Genomic DNA, 21080 nt, shown 5'->3' with positions numbered 1-21080 from the left:
GAAAATAAGAAAAAAACGCCGGAGTTAGAGTATCTAATTTATTTCAATAAAATAAAAAAATAAACCCTGCGTTAACCAAATTGTAACTTGTTTACATGACCTTTCGTACTGCGATGACTGCTTGAGAACAATTTCCCATTGACATTAGAGACGGAAAATATCTTTTTTAGAATACTGTTCCAAACTTGACATTTAATTAAATTCAAAAGATTATGTTCGGTTGATTATTTGTGTCAGAATGAGTACCGTAAAAGACCATGCTAGTTTAACCACTAAACAATGCAAACGTGAATTTATGTTGTCTAAATATATTCTAGACGCACGTGCACCTAGACTTTTTACATGCACACAATCATCGCTCAGCACCGCCATTACATAATTAAGCAAACGGAAATAAACTGCGATGTTAACATAATTAAACATAAAAGAATTCATAGGGCCACTATTGCAACGGCTCGGCAATGCTCACGCACTGACATACTCGCCATAGTTTACCCTTTTTCTATTGGAAAATATACCAATACAGATTGTATTTATGCTAACCTGCTCTCGGCTTCAATTTGTTTATTGAAACTTTGGATACGTATGGTTGATTCTGATTCATAGATTATTTGTTTGTGTATTGGTTAGATAAAGATTACTTTCAAATCAATGTTGGAAGATTTAGGTACATATATGTAATACTTTCGGAAACAGTGCATGTAAATAGCTGACCAAGTAGAAAATAAGTGAAGTGTATGGCTTGTCATTGCAAATAACACGCTTTCTTACTTGAATTGTCTTGCAGGCAGAACGAACTGACAATAACTGATCTTTTTCATTTTATATATTGCCGGCCAGTCATCATGTCATCATGATAGTTTACTTTTATTGAAATTTAACTTAATAAAAACTTTTGTTTAACGGAAAAGCAGGAAATTTTCCTGAAATGTATCGGAAAGAATGGCTTTCATTTCAAAACTGTATCAACAAATTATGAACAAAACAAAAACGTTAATAATCGACGCGTCGTATGTAAGCTCAAAATCTGTAGCTGCTAGGTTCTAACGCCGTCAGGAACAGGCATTTGTTTCCTAAAGAAACAAATACCCATTGCTCAGGAACAGGTTCGAGCTGATAGCTACATACATATTCGAACGTAAATATATTTTGTATTTACTAAATAATAGAATAAAAGCAATAACCCTTATGAATTTCTTTTATTATTTAAATGTGGGAAAGTTGATTCTTGGTGTTAAATTTAACAATTTGAGATATGGTCTATAAATTTAGATTTATTTCAACTTATTGCAAGATACCAAGGTGATACTATAAAAAAGTAGGAATGAGAATTTAAAGATGAGTATTACTTAGACTAAAAGAAATGCACCATTTAAAATGTGTTAAATGATTTACGAAATGCGGTTTATCGTATGGATAAATTGTAAAAATATATCGTAGTAGGGTTATTAACGACCTATCATGTAACATTCAAAGTTTTAAGTAAATACCTTATTTTAGAGATTTTGAAGATATGTATAATTTGTAGACATTTTTATGTTTTGATAAAGATTGTGGCATAACTAAATCAAATTTAGAGAAGGTTGTTAAGTTTGGCCTTCATATATGGTTTCATGTTAATACCTACTGGTTTAAATATGTTTTACATCCCACAAATCCTTTGATTTTATTCAGTAAATACATTTTATGTCTAAATAACATTTATTTATACAGAATTCAGACATAAAGATCAAGTTGACTTTTAAATATTTGAAATTATATGAAGATACGCATCGTCGGTTACATCTGACCTAGCTGAAAACGAATCTAAGTTTAGCTTTAACATACAGGAAGAAAACGGGTAAGTTTATATATTTATCACTTACTTATTGCATAAAAATATGCATTTAAAAGTCTTTATTAATATTTAATATATTATTGAAAACGATGGTTTATCATTTTTAAATAGTTACTAATAACAGCTTGATTAATGTTTTTCAAACTTAATCACCTGAAAACGAACTATTCATTATACAATTTTGCTCAGACCCATGCAAGGCTCGGAAAAGTCGGAATATTTCGACATATTTCGTGTTTCTAAAGGTCGTGTCAATCGACTACTTTCACAGTTATCTTAGATAAGCTTAATGTTAAATTGAAGAATGATTATCATTCCTATCTATTGATATATATTGAAAAGGAATATGTACATAATCTAGCTGTTATATATTGATTTTTTTCAAGTCTTTTCTCATCGGACTGATCATTCTCCAACAAAACAATTAAACATGAAAGCATAAACATGTTTAAAGGTAGGCCTGTAATTAAAGATCCTGTATGTTGTAATTGAGGTTGTATACCATATTAAATTGAAATTATGTATATGAAATAATTATGCTTATAAAACAATTTTCGAACATCGAAGAAAATGTAAAATATGAACTGCAAATATTTGTACATATTATATATAATCATTTAATTACATGCATTCATTTCTTATTGAAAAATTCGACTTAGAACTTACCTCCGTTTTATATACAGAAAATGTTTAATTTAGATATATCTTTATGAATAACGCTTTTTGGAACTTACAAAAATAAATCTTAATTTGAGCATCATATTTATGATATAAAATCATAAAAAATTGTGTCAAAAACAGTAGTACTCTTTGTGCATAACATTGGTTTAAATGTTACTGTCTTATAGTGTTTTGTAGGAAAACTTATGTAAACATTCTGTTTTGTTGTTCTCTTTTTTTTCTTCTTTTTTTTGAAAACCAAAAAGTGATACAAATGGAACTAAAAAATTAATGTATAATGTAGAAAATTCTTAATTCGAGATGTTTTTTTTAAGCAAAGTAAAGTTATTTATTAGACTTCATTGAACATTTAATGTAAATACCTCCGTTCAGAGGTTTGCAGGTATGTCATCGTATGTGTAATTAAAGGACATTTCAAAACAAATGGCACACTATATCTATGTAAAAAAGGGGTTGATTGACATAGTAAACCGGACATAAATGTACATTGGTAATTCCTCAACCACAAAACCTGTTAACATTTTCTTTTTCTTAAGAGTTCTTGTACTTCTCTGCCATGTTCTTTTATTTGTTTATATTTTATAGTATTTTTTTCTTCATATATCAATTACTTTAAAAGTTCATCGTCTAGTATTTAAATCTACAAACGTAAATTAATCAAAGCTTGTTTGGGTGTTTTTTTAAATATATATTTGAAAGAAAACGTCAATTTTTGTCTACAGAGATGAATATTAACGACGAATTTCACAAAGATGGCAAATTGGCAGATGCGACATTTGTTGTTGAAAATCATAAAATACTAGTATCTTAGGCAGTACTCAGTGTCGCTTCACCTGTGTGTTGTGCCATGTTTGAAGGTGACTTCAGGGAGAGAACAGAGTCGGAGATACTATTACCTAGAAAGAATTATGAAGATTTTGTCGAGTTCCTGAGATGTATTTATCCTGACAAGATGAAGGTGATAACCGGTATGGCATGATTTTAATTATAATGTTCATAGGTCAACACACCATCTAAACTTTTTTTCAGCAAATAATGTTGAAACATATAATAGATTCAGCATTTACTTAGAGCTACCAGTTGACAGACGTATAATACATATATGTTTTACTTCTCATCCACACTGTTTAAAAAAGTACTGCGAATATAATGACTTAAGGTATCACCCCACTACAAAACATTACCTCCTCTTTAAAGATATTCAAAAAGGCTAGAATAACTGTTAACTTCATTGAAACTTGAGATCAAACCCCACACGGGTCAACCTTTTCTTTATTATTTCTTTCGTTTAACTTTATTTATGTATCTCTCTCAGAAACACTCCAGGAATGATTTTTTTAATTTTAATAATCATGTAATTGTTATAGGTATTTATTGGATAATAAGTTCTAAATTTATTAACAAAAATGGTCCCTGATATTTTCAAAGTCTAATAAAATCAAAACTGGACAATAAAAGTATTTGATATTTGGCAAGAGCAAGCAATATTCTTATAAGATAAATTAGAATTTTGAGAACAGCGCCTTATTTCGATTAATATTATAGATATTTCTAATAAGGCTTACTAATTGGGTAATCAAAATAGACAGACAAGTGTTTATAATAGGTAGGATAAGGTTTTATTTATATATATTAAAACTTTTTGCGAAGAAACAATAATTTTACATGTGCGATTTGCTACCTGAATATCATTATTTTGGTTTTTAAACAATAATCAATAGGAAAACATTTATCATAATGATGTTATTGTAGATTATCTAGAGTTTCCTCATTTCTTAAAAAGAGCCCTTCTGATAGCCAAGCTTAAGTTCAAAAATATCCAAAACTCGTAAACCATACGGCAAATCATACAGGTGTTCTTTAAGGCACTTTACTTTCCTTTGTTGTCAGTTTTTTGTAGTGCCCATTCGGAGGATCATACCTTTAAATATCATGCCACTGTCTGTTTGTTGAACAACATCGTGTATCCCTTGAAACTTAACTAGTAAATTGATTTAACTTCAGCAAGGAACGTCTACATGATTCTCCCTTTGGCTCATGAATATAGTGTAGAGAGGATGATGAAACGTTGCCAAGACGTGCTCATGCGCACAGTTAGGAAAAATTACAAAGAGAATGTTGAAGAATTGTATCGGCATATCCACTTCTCTGAAATGTATAGCCTAGAAGAATTGAAGGAGAAGTGCATTTATCTAGCTTCAGAGCATACTCTTAAGCAATTTAAAACTGCAAAAGAAATGTACCAAATAACAGATGCCAGTCACGGTAAGATAATAGAGCTTGCCCCGAGAAGACATGAGCTGAATAAAGCTGACGAAAAGGTTTTTACAGCAAAGACAAAACTCCAATTTTATTCTGAGGAACCGGTGCAGTGTGACTTAAATGGGAAATTAATTACAAATGGAAGAAGGGCAAGCGACGTTTGCCAAGCATTGAGAATAATTGAAAGATTTAAATTTACTACAAATACCTCAAACAACATTGAGTCAAGCTTATTGGAAAAAGTTACAAATCCTTCTTGACAAGGAAGAAGATATGGAGAATTTTGATCTTCTCTCCCAGAAAGTGTAAAAGCTGCTTTACAAAACAGGAGTTAAGCATGTGTCGTGAAATATAGAACGAGTGAAAAACATTAAATTAATCTATAAGGAAACTTTGATTATCACTGTATTATGATACCCATAATCTATGAAATGATTTGCGTGTTTGTTGCTTGTTTCTTTTTTTACCATCATATTGCTATAAATAACAAAATAATTACAATTTAACCAAAGTTCATAAATTTGATATGGCCACTCAAATTCATTCAAAGCCCAAGATCAAGGGCAGTTCAACCTGTTAGAAGGTCTTGTCCATATTGTTATTTTTTTCAAAGTATGAAGATAATCCATTAAAATATTACCAAGTTAAAGTCAATATTACAAAAAAACAGTGAGAATTCAATAACTTAACCTCCAAGATCAAAGTCATAAAAGAATCAAGGTTAGTTTGAGTTTAATTTACAGGCTTGTCTTTTCCTAGAGAATATTGTGTTATAATATGAAGTCAATCCATTCTCAAAAACAAAGTAATAGACAGTTAAAGCAAACAATATAAATAAATAAATAAATACATACATAAAAATATAAAAATAAATAAGTAGATGAAAAACAAAATGAAATTTCATTTATCTAACCTTCAAGATCAAGGTCATTTATGAATGATGGTCAAAATATCTCTGATAACTTGAAAGTCTATCCTAAAAATACAGTATGTTCAAGTTTGAAGACAATCCATTCAAGAATAACAAATTAATAGCCACTAATAGATAACATAAACTGCTAAAACAAGCAAACTTTAGACATTTAACCTTGAAAGTCAAGGATAGCCGGTCTATTAAAAGATCTTGTCCAAAGGGTTGTTGTAGTCAAGTATGAAGACAATACATCAAGAATTTAAAAAGTTATAATCAAGGTTAAAGTTTGCGAACGGCCAGCTAAAAAGACGATGGTATTCAAATATGTACGTCTTGGAACAAGGATAGTTCATATTAATAACAAAACAACCGAAAACGATATTATAGAATCAAGAAACGTGAAAACACTAAATAGGTCTTGGCCTTTTTATTGCTTTTACCAACACATCGGGTTTACAATGTAACTATCTTTAATGTGTCATGACAACATTCTGTTAGAAACGATGTAATGACTACATAATATATTTAGATATATTGTAGAGAATGTATGTGTACTGTATATATTTTAATACTAGCTTCATTTCTTTACTTTATAAAACATGTGAAAAGTGTATGTATATACGTACATAAAGTGTATTTTATAATAAAGTGTAACTGCTTGATATGTATTGTTACTTTTAAGTCCCAGCACATTTTACGTGTTTGCATTTAATATACGAAAAGAATAACTGACAGGTAGTTATATTTCTCATTTTTATACATTACCGACCGGTTTCTATGTCCTCAGATATTGACTATATGATGGTTTACGTTTTATTGAAATTGGACTTAATACGAAAATTCTGTTTAACGGAAAACAGAATTTTCCTGAACCGAACTGGAAAGGTTAGCTTTTAATTCAAAGCTGTATCAACAAATTATGAACACAAAAACGTAAATAATCAATGCGTCTAACGTAAGCTAAGAGTCTTTATCTGTGTGGGTTCAAACGCCGTCCGGGACATGCCATTCTTCTCTTGAGCAAGAAATACCCATTTCTCCTGAAAGGATTCGAGCTGATACATACCTACACATTCAAACTAAAATAAATTCCGTATTAACTAAATAGTTGAATAAAAGCAATAACCCTCATACATTTCTATTATTGTTTTATCTGTGGAAAAAATATCTTATTGGTGTTATATGAAACAATTCGAGACATTGTCTTTAAATTTATAAAGTGTGAAATATACTGTAGTTAGGTAATTTATGACCTATCATGTAACATTCAAAGTTTGCAGTAAATACCCTTTTTAGAAATTTTAGCAGGTATGTGATTATTGTGGACATACTTGTATTTGTATTTTGAAACAAGACGGCCAAGATGGCCCTAGATCGCTCACCTGACCCATCGAATTCATCAGAACAATTACCTAGACAAGCATTCTGACCACGTTTGATGACGGTGAGTAAAAAATGTGACCGCTAGAGTGTTAAGAAGGTTTCTTTCCTATTTAAGCGGTGTGGCCTAGTTTTTGAACCCAGATGAGTCATATCCGAACATGCCCTAGAAAACATCAAAATAAACTTTCAGACCAATTTCCAGAATATTTGGATAATTTAATCAAAACAGTAGCCACTAGAGTGTTCATAAGACTTCTATATTTAGCTCCTGTGACCTAGTTTTTCATCCGAGATAACCAATGTTCAAAACTTTCTGAGCAATTACTTAGACAAGCATCCTGACCAAGTTTGATGAGTCAAAAATGTGACTACTAGAGTGTTACCAAGGTTTTTCTTTTTTAAGCTCCTTTGACCTAGTTTTTCATCCGATATGACCCAGACAAGCATCTTGACCAAGTTTGATGATGATTAAGTCAAAAATGTGACCGCTAGAGTGTTAACAAGGTTTTTCTATTTTTAGCTCCTGTGACCTAGTTTTTCATCCGAGATGACCCATGACCAAAAATATGACCGCTAGAGTGTTAACAAACAAGTGTGTACGGACGACGGACCACAGAAGATGGACATTCAACCCCTGAGCTAACTCATGTGAGCTAAAAAAAACGTGGTTTATATATATATATATATTATATATATTATATATATATATATATATATATATATATATATATATATATATATATATATATATATATATATCAAAATTAGAAAAAAAAAATGTTGTTACATTTGGCCTACTGACACGTCATATATGGTTTAAATATGTTTATAATAAGATCTCACAAATTCTGTACTTTTATTCAGTAAATGCATATTTATTCATAGTAATATATATTGATACAGAATTCAGACATATAAAAAAATGACTTTATTATGTATGAAATTAAACAAAGAAACGCATCATATCTAAACTAGCTGAAAACGAAACTAGAATTTTCGGAAAATCCAAATTTAGCTTAAACATACAGGAAGAATACGGGTAAGTTTATATATCCGTTATTAACTTATGCCAGCATTTTGCTATCGCATGTTTTAAAAAGTAGGACATATTTTCATATCTAAAATATTATCTATACGTGCAAACAAAGCACAATATATATATCTTTCAGTAATCGTTACAAATAGAATGTCATCTGTCTTCATTTACTATAAATAAATTATCAAACGTCAAAAATTACCCAAAATGCTTTTACCCTTTTCAGATACAGCCGAACATTGTGATATCGTATTAGTTTCCAGAATGTCACCAAAAAGAAAAATCAGCTGCAGCAGTTCTGAAAAAGAAGAGTTACAGGATAAACAGATGTTGATCAACAATGAATTTTGTGAAGAAAATGGAATCGCAGACCTAACACTGATTGTAGAGAACCATAAAATACCTGTTTCTAAGACAGTTCTGTGCATAGCATCTCCCGTGTTTCGAACCATGTTAGAAGGTTACTTCCGGGAGAAAACGGGGACTGAAATTCCATTACCTGGCAAAAGTTATAAAGACATCGAAGAATTCCTGAGATGTATTTATCCTGACAAGATGCAGAAAGTGACAGGTATGACTGTCTTTTAGTCCGATAGTATCATGCTGTTCTGTTTATAAAATCACGACAAAAATCAAAATATTGATGATAAGCACAATCTGGAATTGTAAACTTTGCAACGTAGGTCATTTATATGCTTTGAGGTAACAACTGAAAGCAATATTTGAACAAAATGTACCATACGCTTTACGAGTTATGTCACCTTTTTTCTGAACTAAAGCTTGGCAGTTAGAGGACTTCTTTTTCAAAGATGAGGAAACTTAAATAATCTATTATTTTATCGCTGAGAAAATGTTTTGCTTCTGATCATTGTTCAGAAAAAAATAATAGCATTCAGCTAAAAAATCACACAATCAAACTTGACTGTTTCTACTCAAAGTGTTTAACCATTATAAACATTCCCCTACTTAGACAGCCTTATTCAAAATATTCCTAAAATGTAACAAAATTTGTTTTCAAAGTTTACCTTAATTATTATATTGGCTACTCTTGTTACATACAAATACTTTTTTCCGTTTATTAGACTATGAAAATATCAGGTACCATATTTGTTATGTTATTAACTTTGGCATTATTTACCCGATAACTACCTATAATAATCATATAATTAAAATAAAACCCATTTTTCTTTACAAGATGGATCTGAGAAAAACATGAATAATGTAAGTAAAAGAGTATAATAAGAAAATTTCCCTTTTAGGGTTTGAACCCATGGCCCACAGTTTCAATGCAGACGACAGTAATTCTAGCCTATTTGATCACCTTTCAAAGCAGAGGTTATGCATTAGGGAGGTGGTTTGGGGTCACACATTAAGAGGGTGAAATACATAGAATTAGAAAAAAATTATGTACAATTTGCTTCAGCTCATAACATTAAGATGCTTCATGCTTAATAAACTAAGCTCTAGCTCTTTTGTTTTTTAAGACGATTTTTAAGTTTTTACAATAGACATGTAAGGCAAATCAATAACCCCCTCGGGCGGGGCCAATTTTCATCCCAGGGCCTTTATTTGAACAAAACACTTACCAGAAGATGATTCATGCTAAATATCTAAACTCTAGCTCTTAGAAGATTCTTAAGTTTTTACTATAAACATATAAGGAAAATCAATGACTCCCCTGAGCGGGGCAAATTTTGACCCCAGCGCTTTTATTTGAATAAAAAAAAACTTCACTAATAGATATTTGATGCCAAATATTTTAGCTCTAGCTCTTTGGGGTTTTGTTTGATTTTTTTTCTGCAAGGAATTAAATTCTTTGAACATTTTTTTAAGACCGCCAAAGAAACATTCTTGCGAAGTTTATATGAAAATGGCTTAGCGGTTTATGAGGAGATGTCGTTTTTAAAGTAAAAGTTTACCGAAGGTAGACGGACGAAAAACGGTCACAAAATCTCACCATGTCACTTTTTTGCAGGTGAGCTAAATAATGCACTCTGTAAATCATTTCTCCCAATGTAGCCTTGTTGTACATCATAAATCTAATTAGAAATACCTACTTTTTACAGAACAAAACGTCTACATGCTTCTTCCTTTGGCCCATGAATATGACATTAGAAATGTCATGAAGTGTTGCCAAAATATACTTACGCAAACAGTAGAGAATATTCACACAAGGGATGTGGAGCAATTGTATCGGCATATTCAGTTGTCTGAAATGTATAACTTAGAATATCTGAAGGAAAGGTGCATTTATCTTGCTTCAGAGAATACTCTTAAGCAGTTCAAAGAAGCAAGAATCATACACCAAATATCAGATGGGAGTCATTACAAGATTATAGAGCTGGCTCTGAGAAGACATGAGCTGAATGAGGCTGATAAAAAGGACTTTAATGTCAAAACATTAAATAAAGGTATCTTTTGTGAAGAAGAAGTAATTTTTAATCTTGAGGGAAAATTGCACACGAGGGATTTTGAAAATGAAGCGAAATGTTTGAAATATTTAAGAATAGCTGAACGATTCGGACTTAAAATGAACAACACGAACATCAGCTCAATACTACGGGACAAATATGAACATTTAGACTGTGGAGAAGAATTTGACCTCCTCCCAGAAAAAATCAAATCTGCTTTACTAAATTAAATATATATGCTACATTAAGTCCAAAAATTGATAGCAAAATCTTTTGTTTGATATAAACTTATTTTATCTAATAATATTTGTAGAACATTTTATCTACACAGGACAAGAATCAATTTGAATATACGTTGTATTCAACATTTTGCAACGATTTAATTTCATTTAGCATGCACATTTTCATTTTACAATTGTACAGTCTTGAGCATATTCTTCAGTCTCATTTGATTGTGCTTTTACGTTTGTTATTACAGTTTGACGTCAACTTAAGAACTTTCTTCTTTTCAAATATTGTAATCATTATCATTATGTTCATCATCATCATCATCATCATTTCCTTTTTATTGTCGTCAATATTGCATTATATTCTTTGTAACAGTTCTCGTATAACATTACATGATATATCCTGATTATGATTTAAAGCAGTGATTTTGCAGTTATAAAGTGATTCATTGTTTAATTGATTACAAAACCAGATATGAGACCAACCCAAGTTTAAAGCCGACGTCCCACGTACAAAGATGTTTTACACCTTGCACGTAATGATTACATGTATGTGTTTACATTTGTACAATCATTTAATAAAACTGGTAGTTGAATAAAAAATATTCAGTGGTTTAAAGGTAATATATAAGATAAAAAAACTTAAACTGTGTTTAATATGAAATTCAATATCACAACTGTTACTGTAACTATGAAATAACAGTCAAAATATTTTTTAAAGGTTATTAAATCCAAACGTGCAAGGTATTGTTTTGCTTTGCGTCATCTGTATTATAGTAATTACCTTAGAAACAGTCTCCACCAAACATAAAACATTAGTCTGAAATCTAAACTCAAATATATCACAATTTGAATAGTGATCTATTAAGTTTGAAAATGAAATCAGCTGTCAATGGAATACGGTGCAATGAACGCCAATCATATGTCATATTTCCTAATATGATGTTATTTTGAATTACAAACACAGTTGAAAACGACAGCGCTGTATAATTGCAGTTGCTGAACAAGCGGGAGTTATAAACAAATTCTTCATTGTAACATTAAATACAAAGGTTATTTTTCTGATTTTATGCCGCTATCCGATATTTGCGTTTTCAGACATATAACCTACCTTTTCGAGAACTCTGAAACAATATTGAATATCATTTTAATATGAATGTTATGCTCACTTTATATGCCATAAGGAAACAACAAAAACCATTCAAAACGCGATGACGGAAAATCTGTTTTTAATATGGGGACATGCAAACAATTGCTAACCCCTTTTTCCTTTGAAAAACATTATGTATTTTGGAGTAAAATAATTATGCTGCTTTAAATGAACAAATTTTTAGAGCAAAATGTGTCAATTTTGTAACAAAATAATATTATATAGTCCAATATGTTATCAATTTATATTCTAAATAAAGATAATATTAAAAAAATGGAGATAAAGTTTTAATTCTTTGTGAATCTTGCTAATTATGCTCATTTTAATTAAAGTTGGTTTATTTAAATAGATTGACTATATTAAAACTGATCATACTTTTTTTATAGTGAGTTAAGTTTTGAACAAGTAATTAGTTACATTGGATACACAATGTAATTGAATCTTGCATGTGCAAATTCAGTGAGAATGTAAATATGTTTTGTAATCATCGATGTAATAAAAATATCTATTTTTTTTTGCAAATTGTTGTTTTCTCTAGATGAATTATTTATAAATATTCTACAGATCTAAGTGTTTATCAAATTGACAAGTGTATAAGATGACAGATATATTGAAGGCCCATTAACACACCGAAATGCTATTATTTCTATTTTTCAAAGCCTTTTCATATTTGAGATCTTATTACAATTTTCAAACAAGACAGTCTGAAAGACAGCTAAATTCACTTCCGCAACGGACATGAATGAGCAATTCTTGACTTTTAACCAATCATCACCTCAATATTATAAACACTAAGCCTCATGATAGTAAATATTTGTGCCAAATCATTTTAAATCTTCCACAAAGTCAAAAGGTTATGGAGAACATTTAACCTTGACCTTAGGGGAAGCAACCTGAATGTTGGGTTCTGCTTATCGTGTCATCATGATGATCATTTACTGTTAAGTTATCTTAAAAACATTTCTGAGGTTTAAATGTTATGGAGCGGACATAAAATGTAGACTTTTTAACTCCTGACCTTTATGTTTGATCTGAAAGTGTGACCTTGGGGTTAACAACCTAATTTTCGCGGTCTGCACTTCGTCTCATAATGGTGATCACTAATGTGCCAAGTAATTAAAAAAAATCAGCTGCATGAAACTTTGTTTACCATTAAGTGTGTCCATGACCTTGGGGTATCATCCCAATAATTGGGCTCTGCTCATCGTCTCATAATAATGATCCCTTGTGTCAAGCTATTTCAAAAACTTTTCAGCGGTTTGAAAATCATGGAGCGGACACGAAAGTGTTACTGACGGATAGACGGACAGACAGAAGAAAGATGGACGGACTGACAGACGAATGCAATTGCTATAATTCCCTCCCCGCTGTGCGGAGGGGGATTAAATTTTAAAAGTTTTGAAGTGTCAATTAGTTAAAGAGGGACATAAAAGTTTTAACATTGGACGTTTGAGTGTGTCCTTGACATTGAGGAACAGAACAGAACAGAAAGTTTATTTTGACGTAAACAAAGTACATAGTCAATTACATAATACATTCATTCATACATACATATATACAATCACAAAATCAATGGATAATCTGCAAATTTCTTGAAGGTGAACAGTTTAATGTATTTTGTTTCCTTCAGTATAGGATTTGACATAATCAGTTTAACATATATTACATATTCTAACACTCACGTGATTTTGCCACTATAGACAAAGAAGGAAAAAAACTGGTGTTAAACTGCCAATAAACACCGGTTAGGGACTACTTGTATATGCGCTGTTATGTTTTCACCCTCGATTGTATAGTTTACAAAGCATTTTAAAGCAACAATAAAAAGCATTTTTATTTATATTTTCAGTTCGTGTAATGTTTTCTTTTCATACAATACCGAAATAATATCACACATACACTAACGCCACATATTAGATTCATATCAGTTAATAAATATTTTGATAAAACGGCGCCAATCCGTAAGCAGCGTAATGACGTCATCCTAAGTAAGCAACTCATTCATAAACAAGCTGACGTTATTTCATACATACAAGAATGATAAATGGGGCACTGATGTAAACACAATACGACGTAAGTTTTTATTGTTGAAAACTTGATAAAATAACGTGTTTTTCTTATTATTTCTTTTGTTTGATTATTTCTATATCTTCGCAACAGTAGGGTGCGAAAATCGAACAGCGTTATATATACGAAAATCGGCACCGGAAGTTATTTCCGCTTGAAAAATAACATTTTGTGATTTTTATTATTTTATCGTGTTAGAATCGATATAACATCGGTCTGAGAGGTGTATATCGGCTATTTAACACCGGTTTTGTCGTTTTGATGCGACAAAATTAACCACTCAGGCCTACGGCCTTCGTGGTCAATTCCTACGCATCAAAACTCAAAACCGGTGTTAAATAGCCGATATACACCTCTCAGGCCGATGTTATTTCTTAAGTTTAATATTGAGTTACGAACATGTTGAATTTCACATACATTTTTGTGTCACGTGCAATAAAGTTATCTATACATACGTCATAAACACCGATATCTAACTATATATACTATATTAGATTTCGCAAGGGAGCTAATTAATGTAGTTTTGTCCATATTGTATATTACGAGTTATATAACGTATTACATCTATGATAAAGTTACACTTCTGTATCAGAGGTATAGCATTATATTTCGATTTAAAACATTTTTTATCCAGATACAAGTGAACAAGATATGTTTGTAAAACATGTATGCCCCCTATCAGCAGCCAATAAGTCATGTGATAAGGTTATTATGCATGACTTCTGACCAAGTGATCAAACAATTAATAAGGGTTATCAAGTATCTACTGGTCATGACCTTAACCTTTCACCCCTTGACCCAAAACTCAATAGGGGTCATCTGCTGGTCACGACCAATCATCATACAAAGTTTGAAGTTCCTAGGCCTAAGCGTTTTTAGTTAATTGATCGGAAACCGTTTTTACCTTCATGTTCAATGTGACCTTGACCTTTGAACCCTTGACCCCAAAATCAATAGGTCATCTGCTGGTCATGACCAATCACCATACCAAGTTTGAAGTTCCTAGGCCTAAGGGTTCTTTAGTTATTGATCGGAAACTGTTTTAACACACAAGGTCAATGTGAACTTGACCTTTGACCCCAAAATCAATAGGGGTCATCTGCTGATCATGACCAATCACCATGCCAAGTTTGAAGTTCCTAGGTCGAAGCGTTCTTTAGTTATTGATCAGAAACCGTTTTTACTTACAATGTCAAAGTGACCTTGACCTTTGACCCCTTAATCCCAAAATCAATAGGGATAATCTGCTGGTCATGACAAATCACCATACAAAGTTTAAAGTTCCTAGGCCTAAGCATTCTTAAGTTATTGATCAGAAACCGTTTTTACTTACAAGGTCAATGTGACGTTGACCTTTGACCCCTTGACCCAAAACTCAATAGGGGTCATCTGCTGGTCACGACTAATCATCATACAAAGTTTGAAGTTCCTAGGCCTAAGCGTTTTTAGTAAATTGATCGGAAACCGTTTTTACCTACAAGGTCAATGTGACCTTGACCTTTGACCCCTTGACCCCAAAATCAATAGGTCATATGCTGGTCATGACCAATCACCATACCAAATTTGAAGTTCCTAGGCCTAAGGGTTCTTAAGTTATTGATTTGAAAGCATTTTATCCTACAAGGTCAACGTGACCTTGGCCTTTGACCCCTAAACCCCAATATCAATAGGGGTCATCTGCTGGTCATGACCAATCACCATACCAAGTTTGAAGTTCCTATGCCTAAGGGTTCTTACGTTATTGATCGGAAACCGTTTTTACCTAAGAGGTCAATGTGACCTTGACCTTTGACCCCTTGACCCCAAAATCAATAGGGGTCATCTACTGATCATGACCAATCACCATACCAAGTTTGAAGTTCCTAGGCCTTAGGGTTCTTTTGTTATTGATCAGAAACCGTTTTTACCCAAGAGGTCAATGTGACCTTGACCTTTGACCCCTTGACCCCAAAATCATTTGGGGTCTTCTACTGGTCATGACAAATCACCAAACCAAGTTTGAAGTTCCTAGGCCTTAAAGTTCTTTAGTTATTGATCGGAAACCGTTTTTGCTTACAAGGTCAATGTGACCTTGACCTTTGACACCTTGATCCCAAAATCAATAGGGGTCATCTAATGATCATGACCAATCACCATACCAAGTTTGAAGTTCCTAGGCCTTAAAGTTCTTTAGTTATTGATCGGAAACCGTTTTTGCTTACAATGTCAATGTGACCTTGACCTTTGACCCCTTGACCCCAAAATCAATAGGGGTCATCTACTGGTCATGGCCAATCACCATACTAAGTTTGAAGTTCCTAGGCTTAAAGGTTCTTTAGTTATTGATCGGAAACTGTTTTTGCTTACAAGGTCAATGTGACCTTGACCTTTGACCCCTTGACCCCAAAATCAATAGGGGTCATCTACTGGTCATGACCAATGACCATACCAAGTTTGAAGTTCCTAGGCTTTAAGGTTCTTTAGTTATTGATCGGAAACTGTTTTTGCTTACAAGATCAATGTGACCTTGACCTTTGACCCCTTGACCCCAAAATCAATAGGGGTCATCTACTGGTCATGACCAATCACCATACCAAGTTTGAAGTTCCTAGGCCTAAGGGTTCTTTAGTTATCACTCGGAAACCATTTGGTCTAAGGACCGACGGACCGACGGACCGAAATGGGGGCATAATTACCAAATATAGTATCACACTATACTATATTGAAAGGGAATAGTACCCCAAAACAACAGTTAACCTTGAACGAAACGAAAGGGAAGGTTAACAATTGGATATTCCAAAAAATATTTCGATTGCAAAGTTGTAATTTAAGAAAAAGCCTTACGACTAACTTGGGTCATAAGACAAAATAATATACTTAATACAATTCTTAACTGTGCACAGGAGTAATATTTCCATTTTTTACAAACATATATAATAATTATAGTAGTATCGTACCGATTGTGTAACTAGCAATAAAGCTGTCTACACATACGTTAATAGACACCAATAGCTAACTTTATATAATACGTTAGATTTCGCACGGGAGTTAATTAATGTGGTCTTGTCCATATTGTATATTTCGAGTTATAAAACGCTCATTGCACTATATTCAACAATGTTGTGGCTAATTATAAGATATTTTCATAACTAAATATAACTCATAATCTATTTAATTAGAATTGTACGGTTGACCAGAAACATCCATATAAAGTTTGCTATCTTTTCAACAATGTTTGGCTTAATTATAATATATTTTCATAACTAAATATAACTAATCATCTATTAAATTAGAACTGTACGGTTGACCAGAAACATCTATATAAACACTATTAGGCTTATAATAAATAACATCTTATTTACAACATCAAACTATAAACATACATATATACAAACTTACACAGTCTGGTTGAAAAAAGCAACCATACAAACACTAACAGGCATATTATAAATAGCACGTTCAATATTTCAAGACTATTTTACATGGATTGTCCCAAACATTCTGTAAATCCGAAGTCTCATAATAGATATTTAACATTGGTCACCCAGTTTTTAAAACCTTTCTTACAATGTTCCAATGACATTACATAAACACGATTTAATACAATATTGTAACTATTTATTAATCTTAACCAATATTTTATCATGGCTACATAACGCTTAATATACAATGGGTATCTGCCTAATTCACCATACACACCAACAGAACAAGTACTATTTCTAACCTTTAATAAATGTTTGCAAAATTTCAGATGAATTCGTTCAATAACTTTTGACTTTGTATAACCCCAAAATTTCTGCTACTAGTTTAATATCGAACTAACAAATGCATCGAATAATTGACATAAAACTTTAGGCCTTAACTTAATCTTTTTACAATTAATCATTAATAAATTCAATGCCTTAAGAGCCTTTCCAGTGAGATATTCCTGATTTAGCGTAAACTTTCCAGTATAATGAAAAGCAGTTCCTAAATAGTTAAAATCGTTCACTACCTCTAGCTCTTTCCCATTATATGTCCAATGTTCATTGAACAATAATTCCCCTCTTTTAGTATTAACTTCTAATCCCCATTTACTACAATAATCATACAATAGGTTTAAATTTTTCTGCAATTCCTCCTTTGACTTTCCTAAAATTACCATATCGTCTGCAAATAATAACAAAATTAATACATCAATGACTAAACCTGAATCTACATCATCTTGCAAAAAAGCTCTAAATCTCTACGAAAAGTGAGAACAAAATCGGTGACATTATCTCCCATTGTTTCAATCCTACAGCATACTCAAAAATATTCCAAATAGTTATTACAATTTCTAACACATGACTTAACCTTTTGATACATGTCCCTCACTATTCATAACAATTGTCCATGAATTCCATTCTTATAGAGCTTTAACCATAGTGCACTTCTATATATAGTATCAAAACATTTTTTCATATCAACAAATACACAATATAATCTCTTATTTTCATTTAAATACTGTTGTACAGCCTTAAGTAATCAGTCGTAGATCGGCTTTTCCTAAAACCAAATTGTGCATCTGATATTATATTATTTTGTTCACAAAATGTTACAATTATTTTATTCAAAATAGTGGTGAATACTTTCGAAAAACAACTAACGAGCGTAATACCTCAGTAGTTATTCACGTCATTAATGTCGCCCTTTTTATGGGACGATATTATCATGTGAGGCCCGTAATAGGTACGTGTCGGGAACATAATCATTATCATCAATATTACTAATATAAGTATCACATGTTATAAAGTCATTTTTCTTACCCACTCTACTATTCTAATCACCTACTAAGCATAAATGTCCTAAATCTTCAAAATCGTGTATATCATTTTGTAAAATATCAAATAAATCAGCATTAGCAATATTATACATTGGCGAATTTTTACTACATATATAAACTCCACAAACTTATACATCTTTTTCAAAATGAAAATATCTATGATCTAGTTTTAACCAGACTAAAGTGTCAAAATGAGTCCTGACGATTTCGATTCCCGGTGCTAAATGATTCTTGTAATTCACTACGACGCCCCCGCTACACCGTCTTGCATTGCGATTTTGACATTTTCTTTAAAAGTTATGTGCAGTGTAGCCTGAAAGTTCCACATCGCTATCCTTGTTTGTCCACGACTCGTATAAAAATATAATGTCATTGCCTGAAACTAAATTAACAAAGTCTGGTGACTGCTTCTTTACACTCGTAAGCCCATTAATGTTCAAGGAAATGAGCTTTAGCTCACCTTCGTCGAATCCTTAGGAATCCGCATCTACCGCTACCCGCTTCCCGTCTACATATAGCGTGCGCTCTGCACAATATCTAATAATGGTGATCACTTGTGCCAAGTTATTTCCTTTTTATCAGCAGTTTCAAAGTTAAGGAGCGGACACAAAATGTACACTTTTAACACTTTACCTTAACGTGTGACCTTGATCTTGGGGTAGTAACCCAAGTATTGCCCTCTGCAAATCGTCTCATAATGGTGATCAATTGTGCCAAGTTATTTCAAAACGAATTCAGCGATCTTAAATAATGGAACGTACACGAAATGTAGACATTTAACACTTGATCTTTAAGTGTGACCTTGACCTTGGAGGTAGCAACCAAGTTTTATATCCAAGAGCTGAAAGACTGATTAACTTAAATAATTCTAAATGTAAATTTAAGAATAGTGAATGGCGTTCAGTGGTATTTTCTCATGCCGGCATTCAATTATTTGAACTGATAGCTAAAACAATAACATAGCTTTGTGCTAGAGTTGTGAATGTATTGGTCTAAATCTTGAGGTTACTTATTAGAATTTGCTTAATTTTCTGCACTATATTATTACTGTAGAAAAAAGTAAAATAAACCAAACAAATAAATAAACGAAACTACCATCAACACCAACAAACATCGGTATAAAACAAAAGGCAATAATATACTTAAGAAAAAACCATGTTAACAATAGGCAGTAATACATTTAAGATCAAACCATGTCTTAATTACAACGTACAATCAATCCTTACACTCTTATAGCCTATTTGTTTAAACAAAATTCAAATTGTCAATTCACGGTTCTCTAGTTCTATAAACACGCAATGATCTGGCAAGTGTAATTTCTATTGAAACTTTTTCCTTTTACATGTTTTATAGAGAATAAAGATATGGAAATACACATGTAAAATGGAAATATAAATAAACATGAAACAAGGAATGAATTCGTTATATGATAAATGTTTTTTTTAATTTAATTATTTGTTTTAATCTATTTCTTTAAGATTTTTTAACTTTCTTTTTAATACAATAATATTTGTTTTACTTTATTGAATTAATCGACCTCCTGTTAAGTGAAGTTAATCAACTTTAAGATGGAAAACAGCAAACTAAGTGGCACTGTCAATGATTCTGACAATAACATTGTTGATGGAATCCCAAAACAGAAACTGTCAAGACACATTGTTAAAGGGAAGAATTATGCATCTTACATTAACACAAAGGAACCGTTAAAGTTCAACTGTGCACCGTGCGGCGATGGCGGGAAACACATTGAAGCGCACGGGTTTTGTTCCGACTGTGAGAAATATTTATGCACCGCGTGTTTTACCGACCACTCTAAGGGAAGAGCTACTAGGCACCATACATTACTGGATAAAGAATATATAAGATGGATGACAGTTAAAACTTGTGATTCGTGTAAAACAACCGGTGCAGAAATAAGCGTGGAGGGATATTGCGCAGGATGTGATAAATACCTCTGTAGATATTGTTACAGAAGCCATATAAGCACGGATCATACTAACGATAACGTATCGATTGACGACGGTAGCGTAAAATTTGCTGAAAAGTATAATTACGTTAGAGACATCAATGCCAAGGTCGCATCAGATAAGAAGAATTGCTGTATTGTTGCCATGACTTCTTTAACTAATAATAAACTGGTACTTGCCGATCAAAATAACGTATCAGTGAAATGCATTGATTTAGATGAATCTGTTGTAAACTATGCTTTATGTTTGAAATCTAAACCATATGGAATAACTACAGTCTCAGAGAATCAAGTTGCAGTGGCGCTATCCGAAATACGTGTTATCCAGATATTGAATGTTGATGTTCAAATCTCTGTTCAAAGA

General features: G+C 32.0%; 2 protein-coding genes across 2 annotated transcripts; both read left to right on the top strand.

Annotated features, from left to right (window-relative positions):
* Positions 1–3365: 3365 nt before the first annotated feature.
* LOC132723163 (BTB and MATH domain-containing protein 36-like) lies at positions 3366–5040 on the top strand. Its single transcript, XM_060707838.1, has 2 exons — positions 3366–3486; positions 4523–5040. Exons 1-2 carry the CDS (start codon positions 3366–3368, stop codon positions 5038–5040), a joined length of 639 nt encoding a protein of 212 aa, XP_060563821.1.
* A 2394-nt stretch (positions 5041–7434) lies between these two features.
* Positions 7435–10753, top strand: LOC132723162 (BTB and MATH domain-containing protein 38-like). Its single transcript, XM_060707837.1, has 3 exons — positions 7435–7724; positions 8339–8683; positions 10179–10753. The coding sequence occupies exons 2-3, from the start codon at positions 8377–8379 to the stop codon at positions 10751–10753; spliced, it is 882 nt and encodes a 293-aa protein (XP_060563820.1). The 5' UTR covers positions 7435–7724; positions 8339–8376.
* The last annotated feature ends 10327 nt before the right edge of the window (positions 10754–21080 follow it).

Source organism: Ruditapes philippinarum, unplaced genomic scaffold, assembly GCF_026571515.1.
Source record: "Ruditapes philippinarum isolate M1 unplaced genomic scaffold, ASM2657151v2 ctg1745_1_1_1_1, whole genome shotgun sequence".
NCBI lineage: Eukaryota > Metazoa > Mollusca > Bivalvia > Venerida > Veneridae > Ruditapes > Ruditapes philippinarum.
Note: the sequence above shows the minus strand (reverse complement) of the source record. Positions and strands in the feature narration are given on the sequence as shown.

Excerpts from the sequence above, each read along its gene's own strand:
- LOC132723163 (XM_060707838.1), top strand. The coding sequence starts at position 3,366 with ATGTTTGAAGGTGACTTCAGGGAGAGAACAGAGTCGGAGATACTATTA. Across the intron at positions 3,487-4,522 it reads CAAGATGAAGGTGATAACCG|CAAGGAACGTCTACATGATT; the intron begins GTATGGCATGAT and ends ATTTAACTTCAG.
- LOC132723162 (XM_060707837.1), top strand. The coding sequence starts at position 8,377 with ATGTCACCAAAAAGAAAAATCAGCTGCAGCAGTTCTGAAAAAGAAGAG. Across the intron at positions 8,684-10,178 it reads CAAGATGCAGAAAGTGACAG|AACAAAACGTCTACATGCTT; the intron begins GTATGACTGTCT and ends TACTTTTTACAG.